General features: G+C 43.0%; 1 protein-coding gene across 3 annotated transcripts in view; it reads left to right on the forward strand.

Annotated features, from left to right (window-relative positions):
- rngtt (RNA guanylyltransferase and 5'-phosphatase) overlaps positions 1–16,786 on the forward strand; it is a 520,247-nt gene that overhangs the window by 159,485 nt on the left and 343,976 nt on the right. For all 3 annotated transcript variants that reach the window (XM_072499776.1, XM_072499775.1, XM_072499777.1), the window contains 2 exons: positions 85–220; positions 4,098–4,169. In XM_072499776.1, coding sequence (XP_072355877.1) covers positions 85–220; positions 4,098–4,169 — 208 coding nt within the window. The remainder of the gene's footprint in view (positions 1–84; positions 221–4,097; positions 4,170–16,786) is intronic.

Raw genomic sequence — 16,786 nt, forward strand, 5'->3', positions numbered from 1 at the left:
AAACCCCATTTTGCCAACACCATTAGTGAAGTAGAAATTATTTTGAGCATTCAGAATACTGATGTGTGCTGGTTGTTGTTGCAGGTATATGATGATTATTGATGGCAAGAATGAAGTGTACATGCTCGACAGAGACTATTCCGTGTTTCATGTAGTAAACTTGGAGTTTCCTCTTCGGAAAGATCTTCGTATTCATCTGACTAACACACTATTGGATGGGGTAAGAAAGCTTTTTACCTTTTAAGTGACTTTATTTTAGACGGACATGTTACTGCTGATTTCTTCTAGTGTCATTTACTGTCACTTTAAGGGAATGAAGCAAAGGGAAGGAAGATGTGTAATTAAAAGGACACCTCAAAAGACCTTACAGCTAATGAAGTATTTGTGAAGTGAGTTACTGTTGCAATATAAGGAAATTTGTGCAAAGTAATGACCCACTAACAGCAGTGGGATACATGATCGGATAAATTCTTTAGTCATGTTGGATGAGGGATAAATATTGACATGGACATAGGGAGAATTCCCCTGCTTGCCTTCAAATGGTGTCATTACATTTTTTACACCCACTTGAAGAAGGGAAATGGGGCCTCGGGTTAATGTTTCATCTGAAAGATGAATAGCTGACAGTGCAGTTCCCCTATAGTACTGCACGTAAGGGGCAGCACGGTAGCACAGTGGTTAGCACAGTTGCTTCACAGCTCCAGGGTCCCAGGTTCAATTCCTGTGAGGAGTCTGCATGTTCTCCCTGTGTCTGCGTGAGTTTCCTCCGGGTGCTCCGGTTTCCTCCCAAAGATGTGCAGGTTAGGTGGATTGGCCATGCTAAATTGCCCTTTGTGTCAAAAAGGTTAGGTGGGGTTACTGGGTTACAGGGATAGGGTGGAGGTGTGGGCTTGGGTAGGGTGTTCTTTCCGTGGGCCGGTGCAGACTCGATGGGCCAAATGGCCTCCTTCTGCACTGTAAATTCTATGATTCTATGCTCAAGTCTCTAAAGCGATTTAAACCCACAACCTTCTGACCTGGGGACGGAGTGTCACCATTGGACCAAGTTTGATATCTAAAATATTTTAAATTGATCGAGATCACTTTTGTGCGTCAATGTTTGCTTAATTTTCTCGGCTAAAATAGTTTTTGTCACATGCAAGTTTTTGCTGCAATTTTCAAACGTCTGTAATCAATGATTATCATAGAGAGTATATACTTTTATTTGAAAGGCAAGGGCAGAAAATTAGAAGGAATGAAAACATAGCTGGACAAAATCTATTTTATTCTGAGTTGTCGAGCTTGAGACGATGTATTTTGACTCTTGTGCAGGAGTGAAGAACAAACTTTTTATCTACAGTGAAAAGTACCATGTAATTTAATACTTGCCAGTTATGTGTGTAACTGAAGATAGGGCTCAATTGGAAAGCTGTCAAAATTGAAATGTCAACGTGATCAATGTGACTGTCAATTTGTGTGGGGTGTAAGCGTGCTGTAGCTACTGGCTTGTGTATTATTGGAAATGAATGTAATATGTGAACAGCATGAGGTGGCACAGATGGGATGGCTGTTGAGTCTGACCCTTTCCAAAAATCACTGCACCAATATTTATAATAACTACAGAGAATGTTAGGTGGATCATATGTTACCATTAGAGAAACATACACTTTTATTTTTCAGTTAAATGTTTCCATGTGCATGAATATTGATTTATTCAAGCCAGTTGTCCTTTGATCTGAATTATTGTGTGTTCCAGAAAGGAAAATACATTATTTTGCCCAGGTTATAGAACATAGAACATTACAGTGCAGTACAGACCCTTCGGCCCTCGATGTTGCGCCGACCTGTGAAACCACTCTAAAGCCCATCTACACTATTCCCTTATCGTCTATATGTCTATCCAATGACCATTTGAATGCCCTTAGTGTTGGCGAGTCCACTACTGTTGCAGGCAGGGCATTCCACGCCCTTACTACTCTCTGAGTAAAGAATCTACCTCTGACATCTGTCTTATATCTATCTCCCCTCAATTTAAAGGTATGTCCCCTCGTGCTAGACATCGCCATCCGAGGAAAAAGGCTCTCACTGTCCACCTATCCAATCCTCTGATCATCTTGTATGCCTCAATTAAGTCACCTCTTAACCTTCTCTCTAACGAAAACAGCCTCAAGTCCCTCAGCCTTCTCTCATAACATCTTCCCTCCATACCAGGCAACATTCTGGTAAATCTCCTCTGCACCCATTCCAATGCTTCCACACCCTTCCTATAATGCGGCGACCAGAATTGCACGCAATACTCCAAATGCGGCCGCACCAGAGTTTTGTATAGCTGCAACATGACCTCATGGTTCCGAAACTCAATCCCTCTACCAATAAAAGCTAACACACCGTACGCCTTCTTAACAACCCTCTCAACCTGGGTGGCAACTTTCAGGGATTTATGTACATGGACACCGAGATCTCTCTGCTCATCCACACTACCAAGAATATTACCATTAGCCCAGTACTCTGTCTTCCTGTTGTTCCTTCCAAAATGAATCACCTCACACTTTTCTGCATTAAATTCCATTTGCCACTTCTCAGCCCAGCTCTGCAGCTTATCTATGTCCCTCTTGTAACTTGTAACATCCTTCCGCACTGTCCACAACTCCACCGACTTTAGTGTCATCTGCAAATTTACTCACCCATCCTTCTACGCCCTCCTCCAGGTCATTTATAAAAATGACAAACAGCAGTGGCTCCAAAACAGATCCTTGTGGTACACCACTAGTAACTGGACTCCAGTCTGAACATTTCCCATCAACCAACACCCTTTGTCTTCTTCCAGCTAGCCAATTTCTGATCCAAACTGCTAAATCACCCTGAATCCCATGCCTCCGTATTTTCTGCAGTAGCCTACCTTATCAAACGCTTTACTGAAATCCATGTACACCACATCAACTGGTTATAATAGTAATTACATTTTAGGTTCTTACCATGATTATTCCAGGCCTAAGTGGTGCACGTTTTAGCCTTAATGTATTTCCTGTTTGATATGCAGAAGAAAAGCAGATATGCAGGCCCACTTGGATGAAATGTTATGAAGTGGTAGGTTGCAGGTTTAGTCCCCTACCATGCTAACATACATGTCAGAGGGAATACTGGGTATTTCCCCAAAGAGAGTACAGGGATCATAGAATTTACAGTGCAGTGCATAGAACATAAATTGTTCTATGGCCTAGAGTTGTGCTGATAAAGGATGAGTGCAGGATTTAAATGTCTGTGAAGTCCTTTCTGGGATATTGGAGGAATGCACTTTTTTTCTTAGTTACTGTTGCCAACTGCTGTGTAGAACGACATGAAAGAAGAATACTAGAGTATATAGATGCTGCTTTGAAACGTTTAGTAAGAACTAGCTTAGGCTGTGTTTCCTGCTGAAAACCATTCTAAAATGCCATCAATTAAAAGTACTTTATGATTCCAAGTTTTTGGAAGTATCAGCACCAAAGCATAGACAACTTGAAAATGAACTTTAATTTCTAATCACTGGGCCAGAATGGTTGGATGGAGAAGATCATAACGGCACAAATGGGAATTTGCATTATTGACATGCAAAGCTGGGCAAATAGTTCAGCTCATTAGTGGCAAGAAAAAGACATTTGTATTGTTGCTAAGTGTTGTCGTCTCTTGGAACATTGGGCTGATAAACAATGTCCACTTGATGAGAAACTTAGCTCCGTATTAAAATTTATTAATGTTAAGCCAACTGATATATTCACATTTGTAAACAATTCTGAGTTACAGTGATCAATTACAGTTTCATGACGAGATACCAGCGTTCCCTTGCTGCATTTTAGGAGCTTGTTAATTAAAAAAAAAAATGTAAGGGAAGATTGTGTCATTAGTTTGGACAATTCCTGTAGTTCTTAATGATAAATAACAGGGAATAGAGTGTGTGTGTGTGTTACTAGAGAACGTAGTAAAATCAATGTCATATGGTCCATGCTGATATGAACTAATGTATAGTAAGCTGACTGTAAGGCGAGTAATGCGAGATCAGTCAACTTTTAAATATCTGCTGCCCAAATTTGTAAATGTAAAGATGTTGAATCAACTTGTTTTCCTTTCTCTGTTGCTAGGAAATGATCATTGACAAAGTTGATGGAAAACCTGTTCCTCGATACTTGATTTACGACATAGTAAAATTTAGCGTAAGTACTAGTTGAGCGATACAATTTTTCCTTTAATTCCACTCATGGCTTTTTGGTCAGATGACAGACTTATTAAGATTTATGTGTGTTGATTTTTAATGAGTTGAACATGGGGAAGCGGTGGCATAGTGGTATTGTCGGTGGACTGTAGAGGATCTAACCGCCGGTTCTTGATATTCAATGGCATTACCATCGCTAAATCCCCCACAATCAACATCATGGGGGAGGGGTTACCATTGATCAGAAACTGAACTGGACTAGCCACATTAATACTGTGGCTACCAGGACAGGTCAAAGGCTAGGAATCCTACAGCGAGTAACTCACCTCCTGACCCCCCAAAGCCTGTCCATGATCTATAAGGCACAAGTCAGAAGTGTAATGGAATACTCTCCACTTGCCTGGATGAGTGCAGCTCCAACAGCACTCAAGAAGTGTGACACCATCCAGGACAAAGCAGTTCACTTGATTGCTCCCCCTTCCACAAGCATTCAAACCCTCCACCACCAACGAACAGTGGCACCGTGTGTACCATCTACAAGATGCACTGCAGTAACGCACCACGGTTCCTTAGACAACACCTACCACCACCATTTAGAAGGACAGGAGTAACAGATAACCTGGGAACCCACCTGGAGGTTCCCCTCCAAGTCATTCACCATCCTTGAAAATATATCGCCGCTCCTTCACTGTCACTGGGGCAACATCCTGTAACACCCACCCTAATAGTAAGAAGTCTTACAACACCAGGTTAAAGTCCAACAGGTTTGTTTCGAATCACTAGCTTTGGGAGTGCAGCTCCTTCCTCAGGTGAATCTGTGCTCTGAAAGCTAGAAATTCGAAACAAACCTGTTGCCTTTAACCTGGTGTTGTAAGACTTCTTACTGTGCCCATCCCAGTCCAACGCCGGCATCTCCACATCATCCCTCCCTAATAGCACACCTCAAGGACTGCAGCGGTCAAGAAGGCAACTCACCACCACCGTCAGAATGGCAACTAGGGATGGGCAATAAATGCTGGCCTAACCAGCGACGCCCACATCTCGCAAATAAAAAAAAAACTGGATTTGAAGGTGCAAGAGCTGTTGAAATGTATTATACTTGCTCTAATATCTTTCGGTGCACTTATTTTATTTTTCACATAAACAAGTGAGGACAGTTAGTTGAGACTTTAGAGTCAGTATTCCATGATGAGATAATCTGATAGAAATGATTATGAGGAATGCACATCTGATAGAATGCTAATCTGATAGAAATGATTATGAGGAATGCACATCCTCGCTGCATATTGAGCTGCCTCAAATCAAATTGTTTGCTGAGTTATTTCTCTGCCAACATTTTAACATAAATGATCACTTTTGTTTGGGGACATGCTAGTGATTTGGATTATACAGGATATTGGCTCAAGGGAGGGACATATTATTGACTTGAGGACTGGACTGGTTGTGATGGTCTACATTATAAGATAATTTAGTCTGATCTCATTCGGAATTTCTTTGGTAAGGCAAGAGTTTATGCATACATTTTAGTCCGACATCCATTTTTGGGCCTCAAAGACCAAATCCAGATTGCTGGATGATGTATAAATGGACCTATTTGCAAGGTAATGTTAATTTCTTAAAACATCAATTTAATGAACAGTCATTTTCTAACATGCTGTAAATATCACGAATAGGTCAAATCAAGTCAATTCAATTGACATTATTGGAGCTCTGTGATTCTGTAGCAGTGTTAAATGTTTGACAATATTTTCCAATATTCAAATAATTATGCAATACCCATCTCAGCAAATAGCTTTTAAGTATCCATAAATTCAATTACTTGATTAGATCAAAACATCAAATACTGTTTTGGTTGTCATGTTGTTAAGTGATAAAAAAATAAATAACCTTTATTAGTGTGACAAGTGGGCTTACATTAACACCGCAATGAAATTACTGTGAAAAGCCCATAGTCGTCACACGATGTCGCCTGTTCAGATACACAGAGGGAGAATTCAGAATGTCCAATTCACCTAACAGCACATCTTTCGGGAGGAAACCGGAGCACCCGGAGGAAACCCACGCAGACACAGGGAGAACATGCAGACTCCGCACAGACAGTGACCCAAGTGGGAATCAAACCCAGGACCCTGGAGCTGTGAAACAACAGTGGTAACTACTGTGCTACCGTGCTCTAGGAACCATTGAAAATTTATTTAACATTTTGAAATCAGTATCTCGGTGATTAATGTTCTTGCATGCATGAACAACTAGAGTTGAAAAAGCATGTGTCCCTTCAAGAGGTTTAGGTTCAGGATGAAAGTGTAGAATGGATTCCAATATATCTGAAGACGGGAGAGTTTCCTGATCAGCCGTACTGCAGAAGGCAATGGCAAACCACTGCAGTACCTTGCCAAGTATAATCCGGGACCAATCCAGTGGAAGTCCATGGGCACCAAGGCTCTCTTGTGGCACCGAAGCTCTCTTGGGGCACGATGCCTGAAGGAGGATGAGGTTGTTAAATTCCCACTCTGGGAATGAGAAGTAGAGAGAGGATATGCTGACTGCCTCAGAGATCCCTTTTGTACTCTCCATCTTTTCTTCACGGTTTTTCCCTTGGTGATGATCTGTAATGTGGACCACAGTAAAGAACTATTCATCTTGTCAATCCAAAACCAAAATACTGCTAATGTTGGCAACCTGAAATAAAAACTAAAGCTGCTGGAAGTACTCAGCAGGTCTGGCAGCATCTATGGGGAGAGAAACCGAGTTAATTTTTGCGTCAATGACCATTATTCTGAAATGTTAACTGTTCTTCTCCCTCCACAGATGTTGCCAAACCTGCTGAGCATTTCTAGAATGTTCTGTTTCAATTTCATATTTGCAGTGATTTGCCTGGATTCCGGGAAGTTGGTGTCTGTAAATTAAGTTTGCAAAGTCTGTGAACTGGGTCTGAGTACGACAATAATAAGTGAGATGGAGTTAGCAGTGTAAACAATGATGGCTGCTTCATCAACACTGGCCATGGAAATGGGATTAAAATGGCACCATGCAACTCAGGTTATTCATTGACAGTTTCATGTTGTGCCTCGGTGAGTCTGATGTAATTAATATGATTGTGGTGTCCAGCACTGTAGTGAGAATTTTTGTTTTTGTCACAATAAATGAGAATAAATGCGATTTTTAAGAAAATGCAGCGTCAGAGAAGTTTTGGAAAAATATACTAAACTGAGTCCAAGTTTTGTTGAAACAAAATAGTGCAACTCCCGACCTAGCAGTACTTTGGATGTACCAAGACCACACAAACTGCAGCGGTTCAAAAACATGGCTCTTCTCGAGGACAAATACGGATGGGCAACAAACGCAGGCTTTATGAGTGATGCCCACATGCCAAGAACAGTTTTTAAAAAATGCAGATCTAACATGCAATGAAAATTTTCTTTTTGCATTTCTCTTGTCTCCAGCTAGTGTTCTGTCATTTTAAAATTTATTGTGGCTCCTCTTTAAAATCATCTTTATGATGTTCTCTATTTCTCTACTAAGGATATGAACATTTTATCTTTTAGACAGTGGCTCTGCTGTTGTGAAGTTGGAGGTTAAGAATTTGCATCCCATATTGTGGGCAAGAGTTTAATTTCTGCTTGGTCACTTTCAAAAAGAAAAGATTGGGAATTTGTAGCCTGGAGAATTATGACTATGAAATTATTATTTGTCGGTGTTTGGATTCATCTTGATTTAACTTGCCTGTTCTTTCAATTTTGTTTCTTCATACTTTGTTTATTCTATCCTCTGTTTTATTAACCTTGCGTTCACTCCCTCTCTTATGTTCTCATTGTTGAAGTTAGAGTAAAATTCCGGCCAGCGTTTCAGGGCCTGTGACCTTTCATCAGAAAAGTGAGAAATGCAAGTGAAAGGGTGCGAAGAACAAAAGAGAAGGTTTGTGATCAGCTGGAGGGCAGGAAAGATAAATGACAAGTGGGACAAGCAAAGAATTAAAAAGTACTTCTAGAGGATGTACCTTTTAACGGGCAGCACGGTAGCACAAGTGGATAGCACTGTGGCTTCACAGCGCCAGGGTCCCAGGTTCGATTCCCCGCTGGGTCACTGGCTGTGCGGAGTCTGTACGTTCTCCCCGTGTCTGCTTGGGTTTCCTCCGGGTGCTCCGGTTTCCTCCCAAAGATGTGCAGGTTAGGTGGATTGGCCATGATAAATTGTCCTTAGTGACCAAAAAAGTTAGGAGGGGTTATTGTGTTACGGGGATAGGGTGGAAGTGAGGGCTTAAATGGGTCGATGCAGACTCGATGGGCCAAATGGCCTGCTTCTGCACTGTATGTTCTATGAGGCAGGATAGTAGCTGTCTGAACGCAAGGTCCACAGCAGATGCCATCTTCCTGGCCCTACACTCATCCCTGGAGCATCTTGACAACAAGGACTCCTGCATCAGACTCCTATTTATTGACTATAGCTCCGCCTTCAACACCATAATTCCAGCCAAGCTCATATCAAAGCTCCATAACCTAGGACTTGGCTCCTCACTCTGCAACTGTATCCTCGACTTTCTGACCCATAGACCACAATCAGTAAGAATAAACAACAACATCTCCACAATAGTCCTCAATACAAGGGCCCCGCAAGGCTGCGTACTTAGTCCCTACTGTACTCCCTATACACACTTGACTGCCTAGCAAAATTTGGTTCCGACTCCATCTACAAGTCCAAGGTCCAGGCCATTAATATATATCAGGAAGAGTGGGGTCCCAACACTTGAATTCCCTTGGGAATTCCACTATAAATCTTACCCCTATCCAAAAAAACCATGGGGGCGATTCTCCGATATTGAGGTCAAGTGTTTGCGCCGTCGTGAACGCCGTTGCGTTTCACGACGACGCAAACAGGGCCCGGACGTGACCTATTCTGGACCCCACAGGGGGCCACCACGGCGCTGGAGTGGTTCACGCCGCTCCAGCGTCCTTACGCGGCGCCAAATGGGTGCCGCATCAACCTGCGCATGCGCAGTTGGGGCAGCCCAATCCTGCGCATGCGCAGTTGGGCCGCGCCATCCTGTGCATGCGCGGGGAACGTCTTACACACGCCGGCCCCTCACCAACATGGAGCCGGTGTTCTGGGGCCGTGCGCGGAAGGAGTAGGCCCGGAGGGGGAGGGGGGGGGAGAAGAGAGGCCTGCCCGCCGATTGGTGGGCCCCGATCGCGGGCCAGACCCCATCGGAGGCCACCCCGGTGAAGGAGCCCCCCCCCAGCGTTCCCGCAGAGTTCCCGCCGGCAGTGACCAGGGGTGGATGGCGCCGGCGGGAACCTTTTGTGTCGTAGCGGCCGCTCGGTCCATCCGGCCGGAGAATCGCCGCTCGCCGGTTCTCCGAGTGGCCGGTGCGAATTGCGCGGCGCTGGTTTCCGGGGGGGGGGCGGGAGAATTGCGTGCGGGGGTTGGGACGGCGTGGCGCGATTCGTGCGGCGCCCCGGCGATTCTCCCACCTGGCGGGGGGAGAGAATAGCGCCCCATATATTAACAGCTAATTTTGTGCCCATATTGATTTGCTCACAAATTTGTTGTGCAACACTTTATCAAATACCTTTTGGAAGTCCATGTACACCATATCAGCAGCATTACCCTCATCTGAGCTCAGATCACCAAGCACGGTGGCATAGTGTTTGGCACTGCTGTCTCACAATGCCAGGGACACGAGTTTGATTTTGACCTTGGGTGACGGTCTGTGTGGAGTTTGCACATTCTCCATGTGTCTGCACGGGTTTCCTCCCACAGTCCAAAGATGTGCATGTTAGGTAGGGTTATGGGGATAGGGTGGGTGAGTGGGGTGTTCTTTCATCGGGTTGCTGCAGACTCGATGGACTGGATGGCCTCCTTCTGGGCTGAATGGCCTCTTTCTGCACTGCACTAGGGATTCTATGGAAGCAGTGTAGTGCAGACAGGCTGATGATAACAAAGGCTGGATCCAGGAATTGGCAGCAAGTAAATACAAGTTTGCTGCAGTTTTTCTTTTACAAGAAGTTATTGACTTCTTGTCAATATCTGATAGTGCACAGGATTGTTCCTGTGGGTTTGATGAGGGCAATACTGGTGAATCCATGCCACCTAATCTATCGTAAGCAGAGCTGAGGGGGTTCTGGAGCAGTGTGCTGTTTTTGCAAGAACCGTGTCTGTGGAACTCGGGTTAATTGAGAACGTCTGTTAAATGAGAATTGGTGGCTAATCTTTTCAGGAAAAGGAGCTGCAATTTTATCCGGGAAAGACCAGAGTCTTGATGGACTTTGTGGCGGAAATAGGTGCTGTATGTGCTGAGTGAACTGCCTGGTAAATCCGAGTTCTATCTTTATAGCATCTATTGACTGCAATTTACCTCATGCTTACTTTATCTTGATTGTGGTTTGATAGTTCAAGCAAAAGTTTACTAAAAAGTGAAATCTTGTTTGTTGAGGTTGTTTGGTTAATTTATTTCTTTAGGCAGCAGCAGCCAGGTTCATGGCACTGTGGCTGGCTCTGCTGCGCAGCTGGGCAGGAAGAAGAAGAATGGCAGGGCTATAGTGATAGGGGACTCAATCGTAAGGGGAATAGACAGGCGGTTCTGCGGATGCAATCGAGACTCCAGGATGGCATGTTGCCTCCCTGGTGCAAGGGCCAAGGATGTCTTGGAGCGGCTGCAGGTCATTCTGGGGTGGGGGCGGGGGGGTGGGGGGGTGAACAGCCAGCTGTCGTGGTGCACATAGGCACCAACGATATAGGTATAAAACGGGACGAGGTTCTACAAGTTGAATTCAGGGAGTTAGGAGTTAAACTAAAAAGTAGGACCTCAAAGGTAGTAATCTCAGGATTGCTACCAGTGCCACGAGCTAGTCAGAGTAGAAATGTCAGGATCGATAGGATGAATGCGTGGCTCGAGAGATGGTGCATGAGGGAGGGATTCAAATTCCTGAGGCATTGGAACCAGTTCTGGGGGAGGTGGGACCAGTATAAACAGGACGGTCTGCACCTGGGCAGGACTGGAACCGATGTCCTGGGGGGGGGGGGGGGGGGGGTGTTTGCTAGAGCTGTTGGGGAAGGTTTAAACTAATGTTGCAGGGGGATGGGAACCGATGCAGGAAGTTGGAAGGTAGTAAAACAGGGACAGAAACAAAAGGCAGTAAGGGGGAAAGTGTAAGGCAGAGAAACCATAGTCAAAAATCAAAAAGGGCGACAGTACGTGGTACAGTGACTGAGGGGAGCTCAGTGAATAGGACCAGTAATACTAAAAGGAAGAAAACGGGAAGTAAAAACATTAATGGTGAGCGATGTGGCAGGTTGTTCCATGAAGATATGGGTTCAACGACAAGGAAAATTAGGAGAAAAGTTAAGAGGAAATATAACTTAGGAGAGGTTACTGATCGAGGTGTTAAGATTTAAAACAGAGGTAAAAAAGCTAACATAAGTGTACTTTACCTGAATGCTCGTAGTATTCGGAATAAGGTAAATGAGTTATTGGCGCAAATCATCGTGAATGACTATGATTTAGTGGCCATTACTGAAACATGGTTAAAGAATGGTCACGACTGGGAGTTAAATATCCGAGGGTATCAAACTTTTCGGAAGGACAGAGTGGATGGTAAGGGAGGTGGTGTAGCTCTGTTATTTAAGGATGACATCCGGGCAAATAGTAAGGGATGACATCGGTGCTATGGAGGATAAGGTTGAATCCATTTGGGTGGAAATCAGGAATAGTGAGGCGAAAAAGTCCCTAATAGGAGTAGTCTATAGGCCACCAAATAGTAACATTATGGTGGGGCAGGCAACAAACAAAGAAATAACGGATGCATGTAGAAATGGTACAGCAGTTATCATGGGGGATTTAAATCGACATGTCGATTGGTTTAACCAGGTCGGTCAAGGCAGCCTTGAGGAGGAGTTTATAGAATGTATCCGCGATAGTTTCCTAGAACAGTATGTAATGGAACCTACGAGGGAACAAGTGGTTCCCATCTGGTCCTGTGTAATGAGACAGAATTGATTCATGATCTCATAGTTAGGGATCCTCTCGGAAGGAGCGATCACAATATGGTGGAATTTAAAATACAGATGGAGGGTGAGAAGGTAAAATCAAACACTAGTGTTTTGGGCTTAAACAAAGGAGATTACAATGGGATGAGAGAAGAACTAGCTAAGGTAGACTGGGAGCAAAGACTTTATGGTGAAACAGTTGAGGAACAGTGGGGAACCTTCCAAGTGATTTTTCACAGTGCTCAGCAAAGATTTATACCAACAAAAAGGAAGGACGGTAGAAAGAGGGAAAATTGACCGTGGATATCTAAGGAAATAAGGTAGAGTATCAAATTGATGGAAAAAGCGTACAAAGTGGCAAAGTTTAGTGGGAGACTAGAGGACTGGGAAATCTTTAGGGGGCAACAGAAAGCTACTAAAAAAGCTATAAAGAAGAATAAGATAGATTGAGAGTAAACTTGCTCAGAATATAAAAACATATAGTAAAAGTTTCTCCAAATATATACAACAAAAAGAGTGGCTAAGAGTAAACTTGCTCAGAATATAAAAACATATAGTAAAGGTTTCTACAAATATATACAACAAAAAGAGTGGCTAATGTAAATATTGGTCCTTTAGAGGATGAGAAGGGAGATTTAATGATGGGAGATGAGGAAATGGCTGAGGAACTGAACAGGTTTTTTGAGTCGGTCTTCACAGTGGAAGACACAAATAACATGCCAGTGACTGATAGAAATGAGGCTATGGTAGGTGAGGACCTTGAGAGGATTGTTATCACTAAGGAGGTAGTGATGGGCAAGCTAATGGGGCTAAAGGTAGACAAGTCTCCTGGCCCTGATGGAATGCATCCCAGAGTGCTAAAAGAGATGGCAAGGGAAATTGCAAATGCACTAGTGATAATTTACCAAAATTCACTAGACTCTGGGGTGGTCCCGGCGGATTGGAAATTAGCAAATGTGACACCACTGTTTAAAAAAGGAGATAGGCAGAAAGCGGGTAATTATAGGCCAATGAGCTTAACTTCGGTAGTAGGGAAGATGCTGGAATCTATCATCAAGGAAGAAATAGCGAGGCATCGGGATGGAAATTGTCCCATTGGGCAGACGCAGCATGGGTTCATAAAGGGCAGGTCATGCCTAACTAATTTAGTGGAGTTTTTTGAGGACATTACCAGTGCGGTAGATAACGGGGAGCCAATGGATGTGGTATATCTGAATTTCCAGAAAGCCTTTGACAAGTTGCCACACAAAAGATTGCTGCATAAGATAAAGGTGCATGGCACACCTGGAGTATTGTGTTCAGTTTTGGTCTCCTTACGTGAGAAAGGACACACTGGCACTGGAGGGTGCGCAGAGGAGATTCACTAGGTTAATCCCAGAGCTGATGGGGTTAGATTACGAGGAGAGGTTGAGTAGACTGGGACTGTACTCTTTGGAATTTAGAAGGATGAGGGGGGATCTTCTAGAAACATATAAAATTATGAAGGGAATAGATAGGATAGATGCGGGCAGGTTGTTTCCACTGGCGGGTGAAAGCAGAACTTGGGGGTAAAGCCTCAAAATAAGGGGAAGTAGATTTAGGACTGAGTTTAGGAGGAACGTCTTCACCCAAAGGGTTGTGAATCTATGGAATTCCTTGTCCAGTGAAGCAGTAGAGGCTCCTTCATTAAATGTTTTTAAGATAAAGATCAATAGTTTTTTGAAGAATAAAGGGATTAAGGGTTATGGTGTTCGGACCGGAAAGTGGAGCTGAGTCCACAAAAGATCAGCCATGATCTCATTGAATGGCGGAGCAGGCTCGAGGGGCCAGATGGCCTACTCCTGCTCCTAGTTCTTATGTTCGTTACACCGGCCACGGAGTTAACTTTTAATCCAACTAGCCTTGTCAAAATCCATGTATATACACCAGACCTCATTAACCATTTTTGCAACCAGCTCAGAAAGTTCAATCAAGATAGTTAGATGAAGTTGTCTTAACAAAGCCATGTTGACTGTCCTTGATTAATCTGTGTCTTTCTAAATGACCAGTAACACTGCCCTTCAGAAATATTTCCAACAATTTCCTTTGCCAAGTTTAGCCTCACTGCCTTGTACTTGGGTTTATCCCTTTCTCTCTTTTGAAACGATCGTGTTATCAGTCTGCTGGATCTTTGCTTGTAGCCAGGGATGATGGAAAACGCTGGTTAGAGCATTGCTATTTTCACCCTTTACTTTTCTTAATAGTTAGGATACATTTTACTCGGGTCTGTCAATTGTAATTTTTGAGAGAACTGGTGCATACTTGAAAAGGAAATACTTGCAGGGCTATGGGGATAGAGCAGCAAATTGGATAAATGTTTCAAAAAACTGGTTCTATTATCCCATTGAAAATATTTCTCGATGCTCAGATATCCCACTGTTGTCAGACCCTGAACCCTCATCCAGTACTCCCACATCCCACTGCTATCAATTATGACCGGGCAGTATCCTTGGCAACTTAACAGCTCTGTTCTTCTCGAGCAGTGATGGGAAATCTAGGTTAGAGAGTGGACCACATGAGTGACCCTCCTTCATCCCAATGGACCACAAGATTGATATTAGGCTTGTTCACTCACTATGATCCCCATTTTATACATACCAAATATTTCATAGTGACTTGTAGAAAATGCGTAATCATTTATATATTAACAGAACTATCATCAATGTCAAATAGTAAAAACAAAAGAAATATTTACACTTTGGACACCGAGGCTGTCACAGTCAGTGTTGCGTGCAATCAGCATGCACCTCTCTTCACTTGCCCTTGCTTTACGTGTGCATCACTTCAGTCATGCCAGTAGGAAATAAACTACGCAGACGGAAATCGGTGGAATGTGGCAGCTCTGCGCGTGGGTAACGGTCAACAAAATGTCCTGTGGGCTGCACTCACTCAGATGGGCCACATGTGACCCCTTGGCAATAGGTTGTTCACCATTGTTGTGGAGGCCCAATTCATTGTAAGCACCCTCAAAGAGATCTGTAGAAATACACTTGTGCATTGTCTACCTTTGTTATAAATGTCACTTATTTTTGGTTACGTTATTCCTGTCGCACTTTGTTGACTGACTCAAAGTAAAATCCGAACTGAAGAGGTAGAAATCATAGGTATCAAAGTGAGCTGGAAAACTGCCAGTGAGATGCAACTGATAACATTCTATTCTGAGTGCCTATTAAGGAAAACCTACTCTTGAAAGATAAAAATGTTTGTCACTGAGGACTTTGGTTAAACTAATGGCTCAAGTAAATTTTAAGTTTCTTGTTTCTTGAGAACCTTAATTGAGGTTTTTTTTCCTTGAACGGCTGTTGCAAAGGTTATTTTTGCTCAAAGCAGTGGCTCTGTTGAAGGCAGATCTTCCAATCTGAGCAGGTGCTCACTGTTAATTTCCTGAGATGTATCAACCCAGTTTGCAAAATTGTTGCCCCTCCCTCTAATATTACATGTTTTGTTCAATTTTCAAACCTCTTTCAAAAACCTGCGGGCAAATTTCAGTAAGATTATTTACTGAAAGTTTCTGTGTTTTATTAAATGGAAGTTGGTGTGTGTATGTGAAACCTAGTGCGAAGGTGCACCGCTTACAGCTTGTAGTTTTTGTTTAGGTTTTGTTTGTGTTTGAATTCCACTGAGATTTTACAATAACAAATGATATTTCTCGAGGGAAGCCACATTGAGACTGTACAACACTATTTTAGTTTTGATGCACTCTCTTTGTATGCAACTATATTTCAGTTGTGAATATAAACTGGATGATGAATTTCAGTAGGTTTTCAGCAAACTTCTAAATAAAGCTATTCATTTTTTACTTTAGAAAGTGTGACAAGATGAGAAAGACAGACAGCGAAGGAGCAGCTATGGTAGCTATTGGAGAAACAGAAATTTAACAATAGTACTGTAAAATTTGTATTATTTTTGAGGGAATTTTTTGAAGATAAAATGTTCTTTTTAAAATGATCGAGATTAAAATACAGTTAACTAGAGCAGTTTATTGCATTGCCTGAGTTTATTTATATATGAAGTTGCCTTTTGAGAAGCTAATTGCATCAGTAATATTATTAGATTGTAAACATTCTAATTAATTACTGCTATGTATACGGTCAATAATTAGAGTACTAAGTGCTTTTTCTTTGCTTAAAATTGGCTTTAGACCAGAAAGTGGGCAGCCTGGGATTGTCACGTGAGCTGAATGTGTTAACCTGTAACAGCCCAAGGAGATCAGCCCAGATTCTCTTTCACCCTCTTGCCCTTCGATACTGTTAGACTATGACTCCATCCTCAATACAACTGGACCCTATCTTCCAAGCACCTTGTCTATTGCTACCCAGGTTAACCGCCTCCAATGCATTTGGATGCTCTCATTCCATTCCGGAGTCCCTAAATTTTCAGTCAAAAATTAGTTCTAAACCTGTAGAAGTTCCAAACACCAGAACCGTCTGCCCTGTGTTCTACAATACTGAATGTAACACTTCCAACATTGCAGACTCCATAAACATTCTTACCACTGCTTCCGGAGCCAGTGACCTGCTTCTTCATCAGTGCTCCCAGCTCTAGCTAATGCTGAGTATCAAAGGTCCCCAGGATTCTTTTTAATTGATGCCGCCTGTCAGTGTACCGGTCTGATAT

This window comes from Scyliorhinus torazame, chromosome 4 (assembly GCF_047496885.1).
Source record: "Scyliorhinus torazame isolate Kashiwa2021f chromosome 4, sScyTor2.1, whole genome shotgun sequence".
In the NCBI taxonomy this organism is placed as follows: domain Eukaryota; kingdom Metazoa; phylum Chordata; class Chondrichthyes; order Carcharhiniformes; family Scyliorhinidae; genus Scyliorhinus; species Scyliorhinus torazame.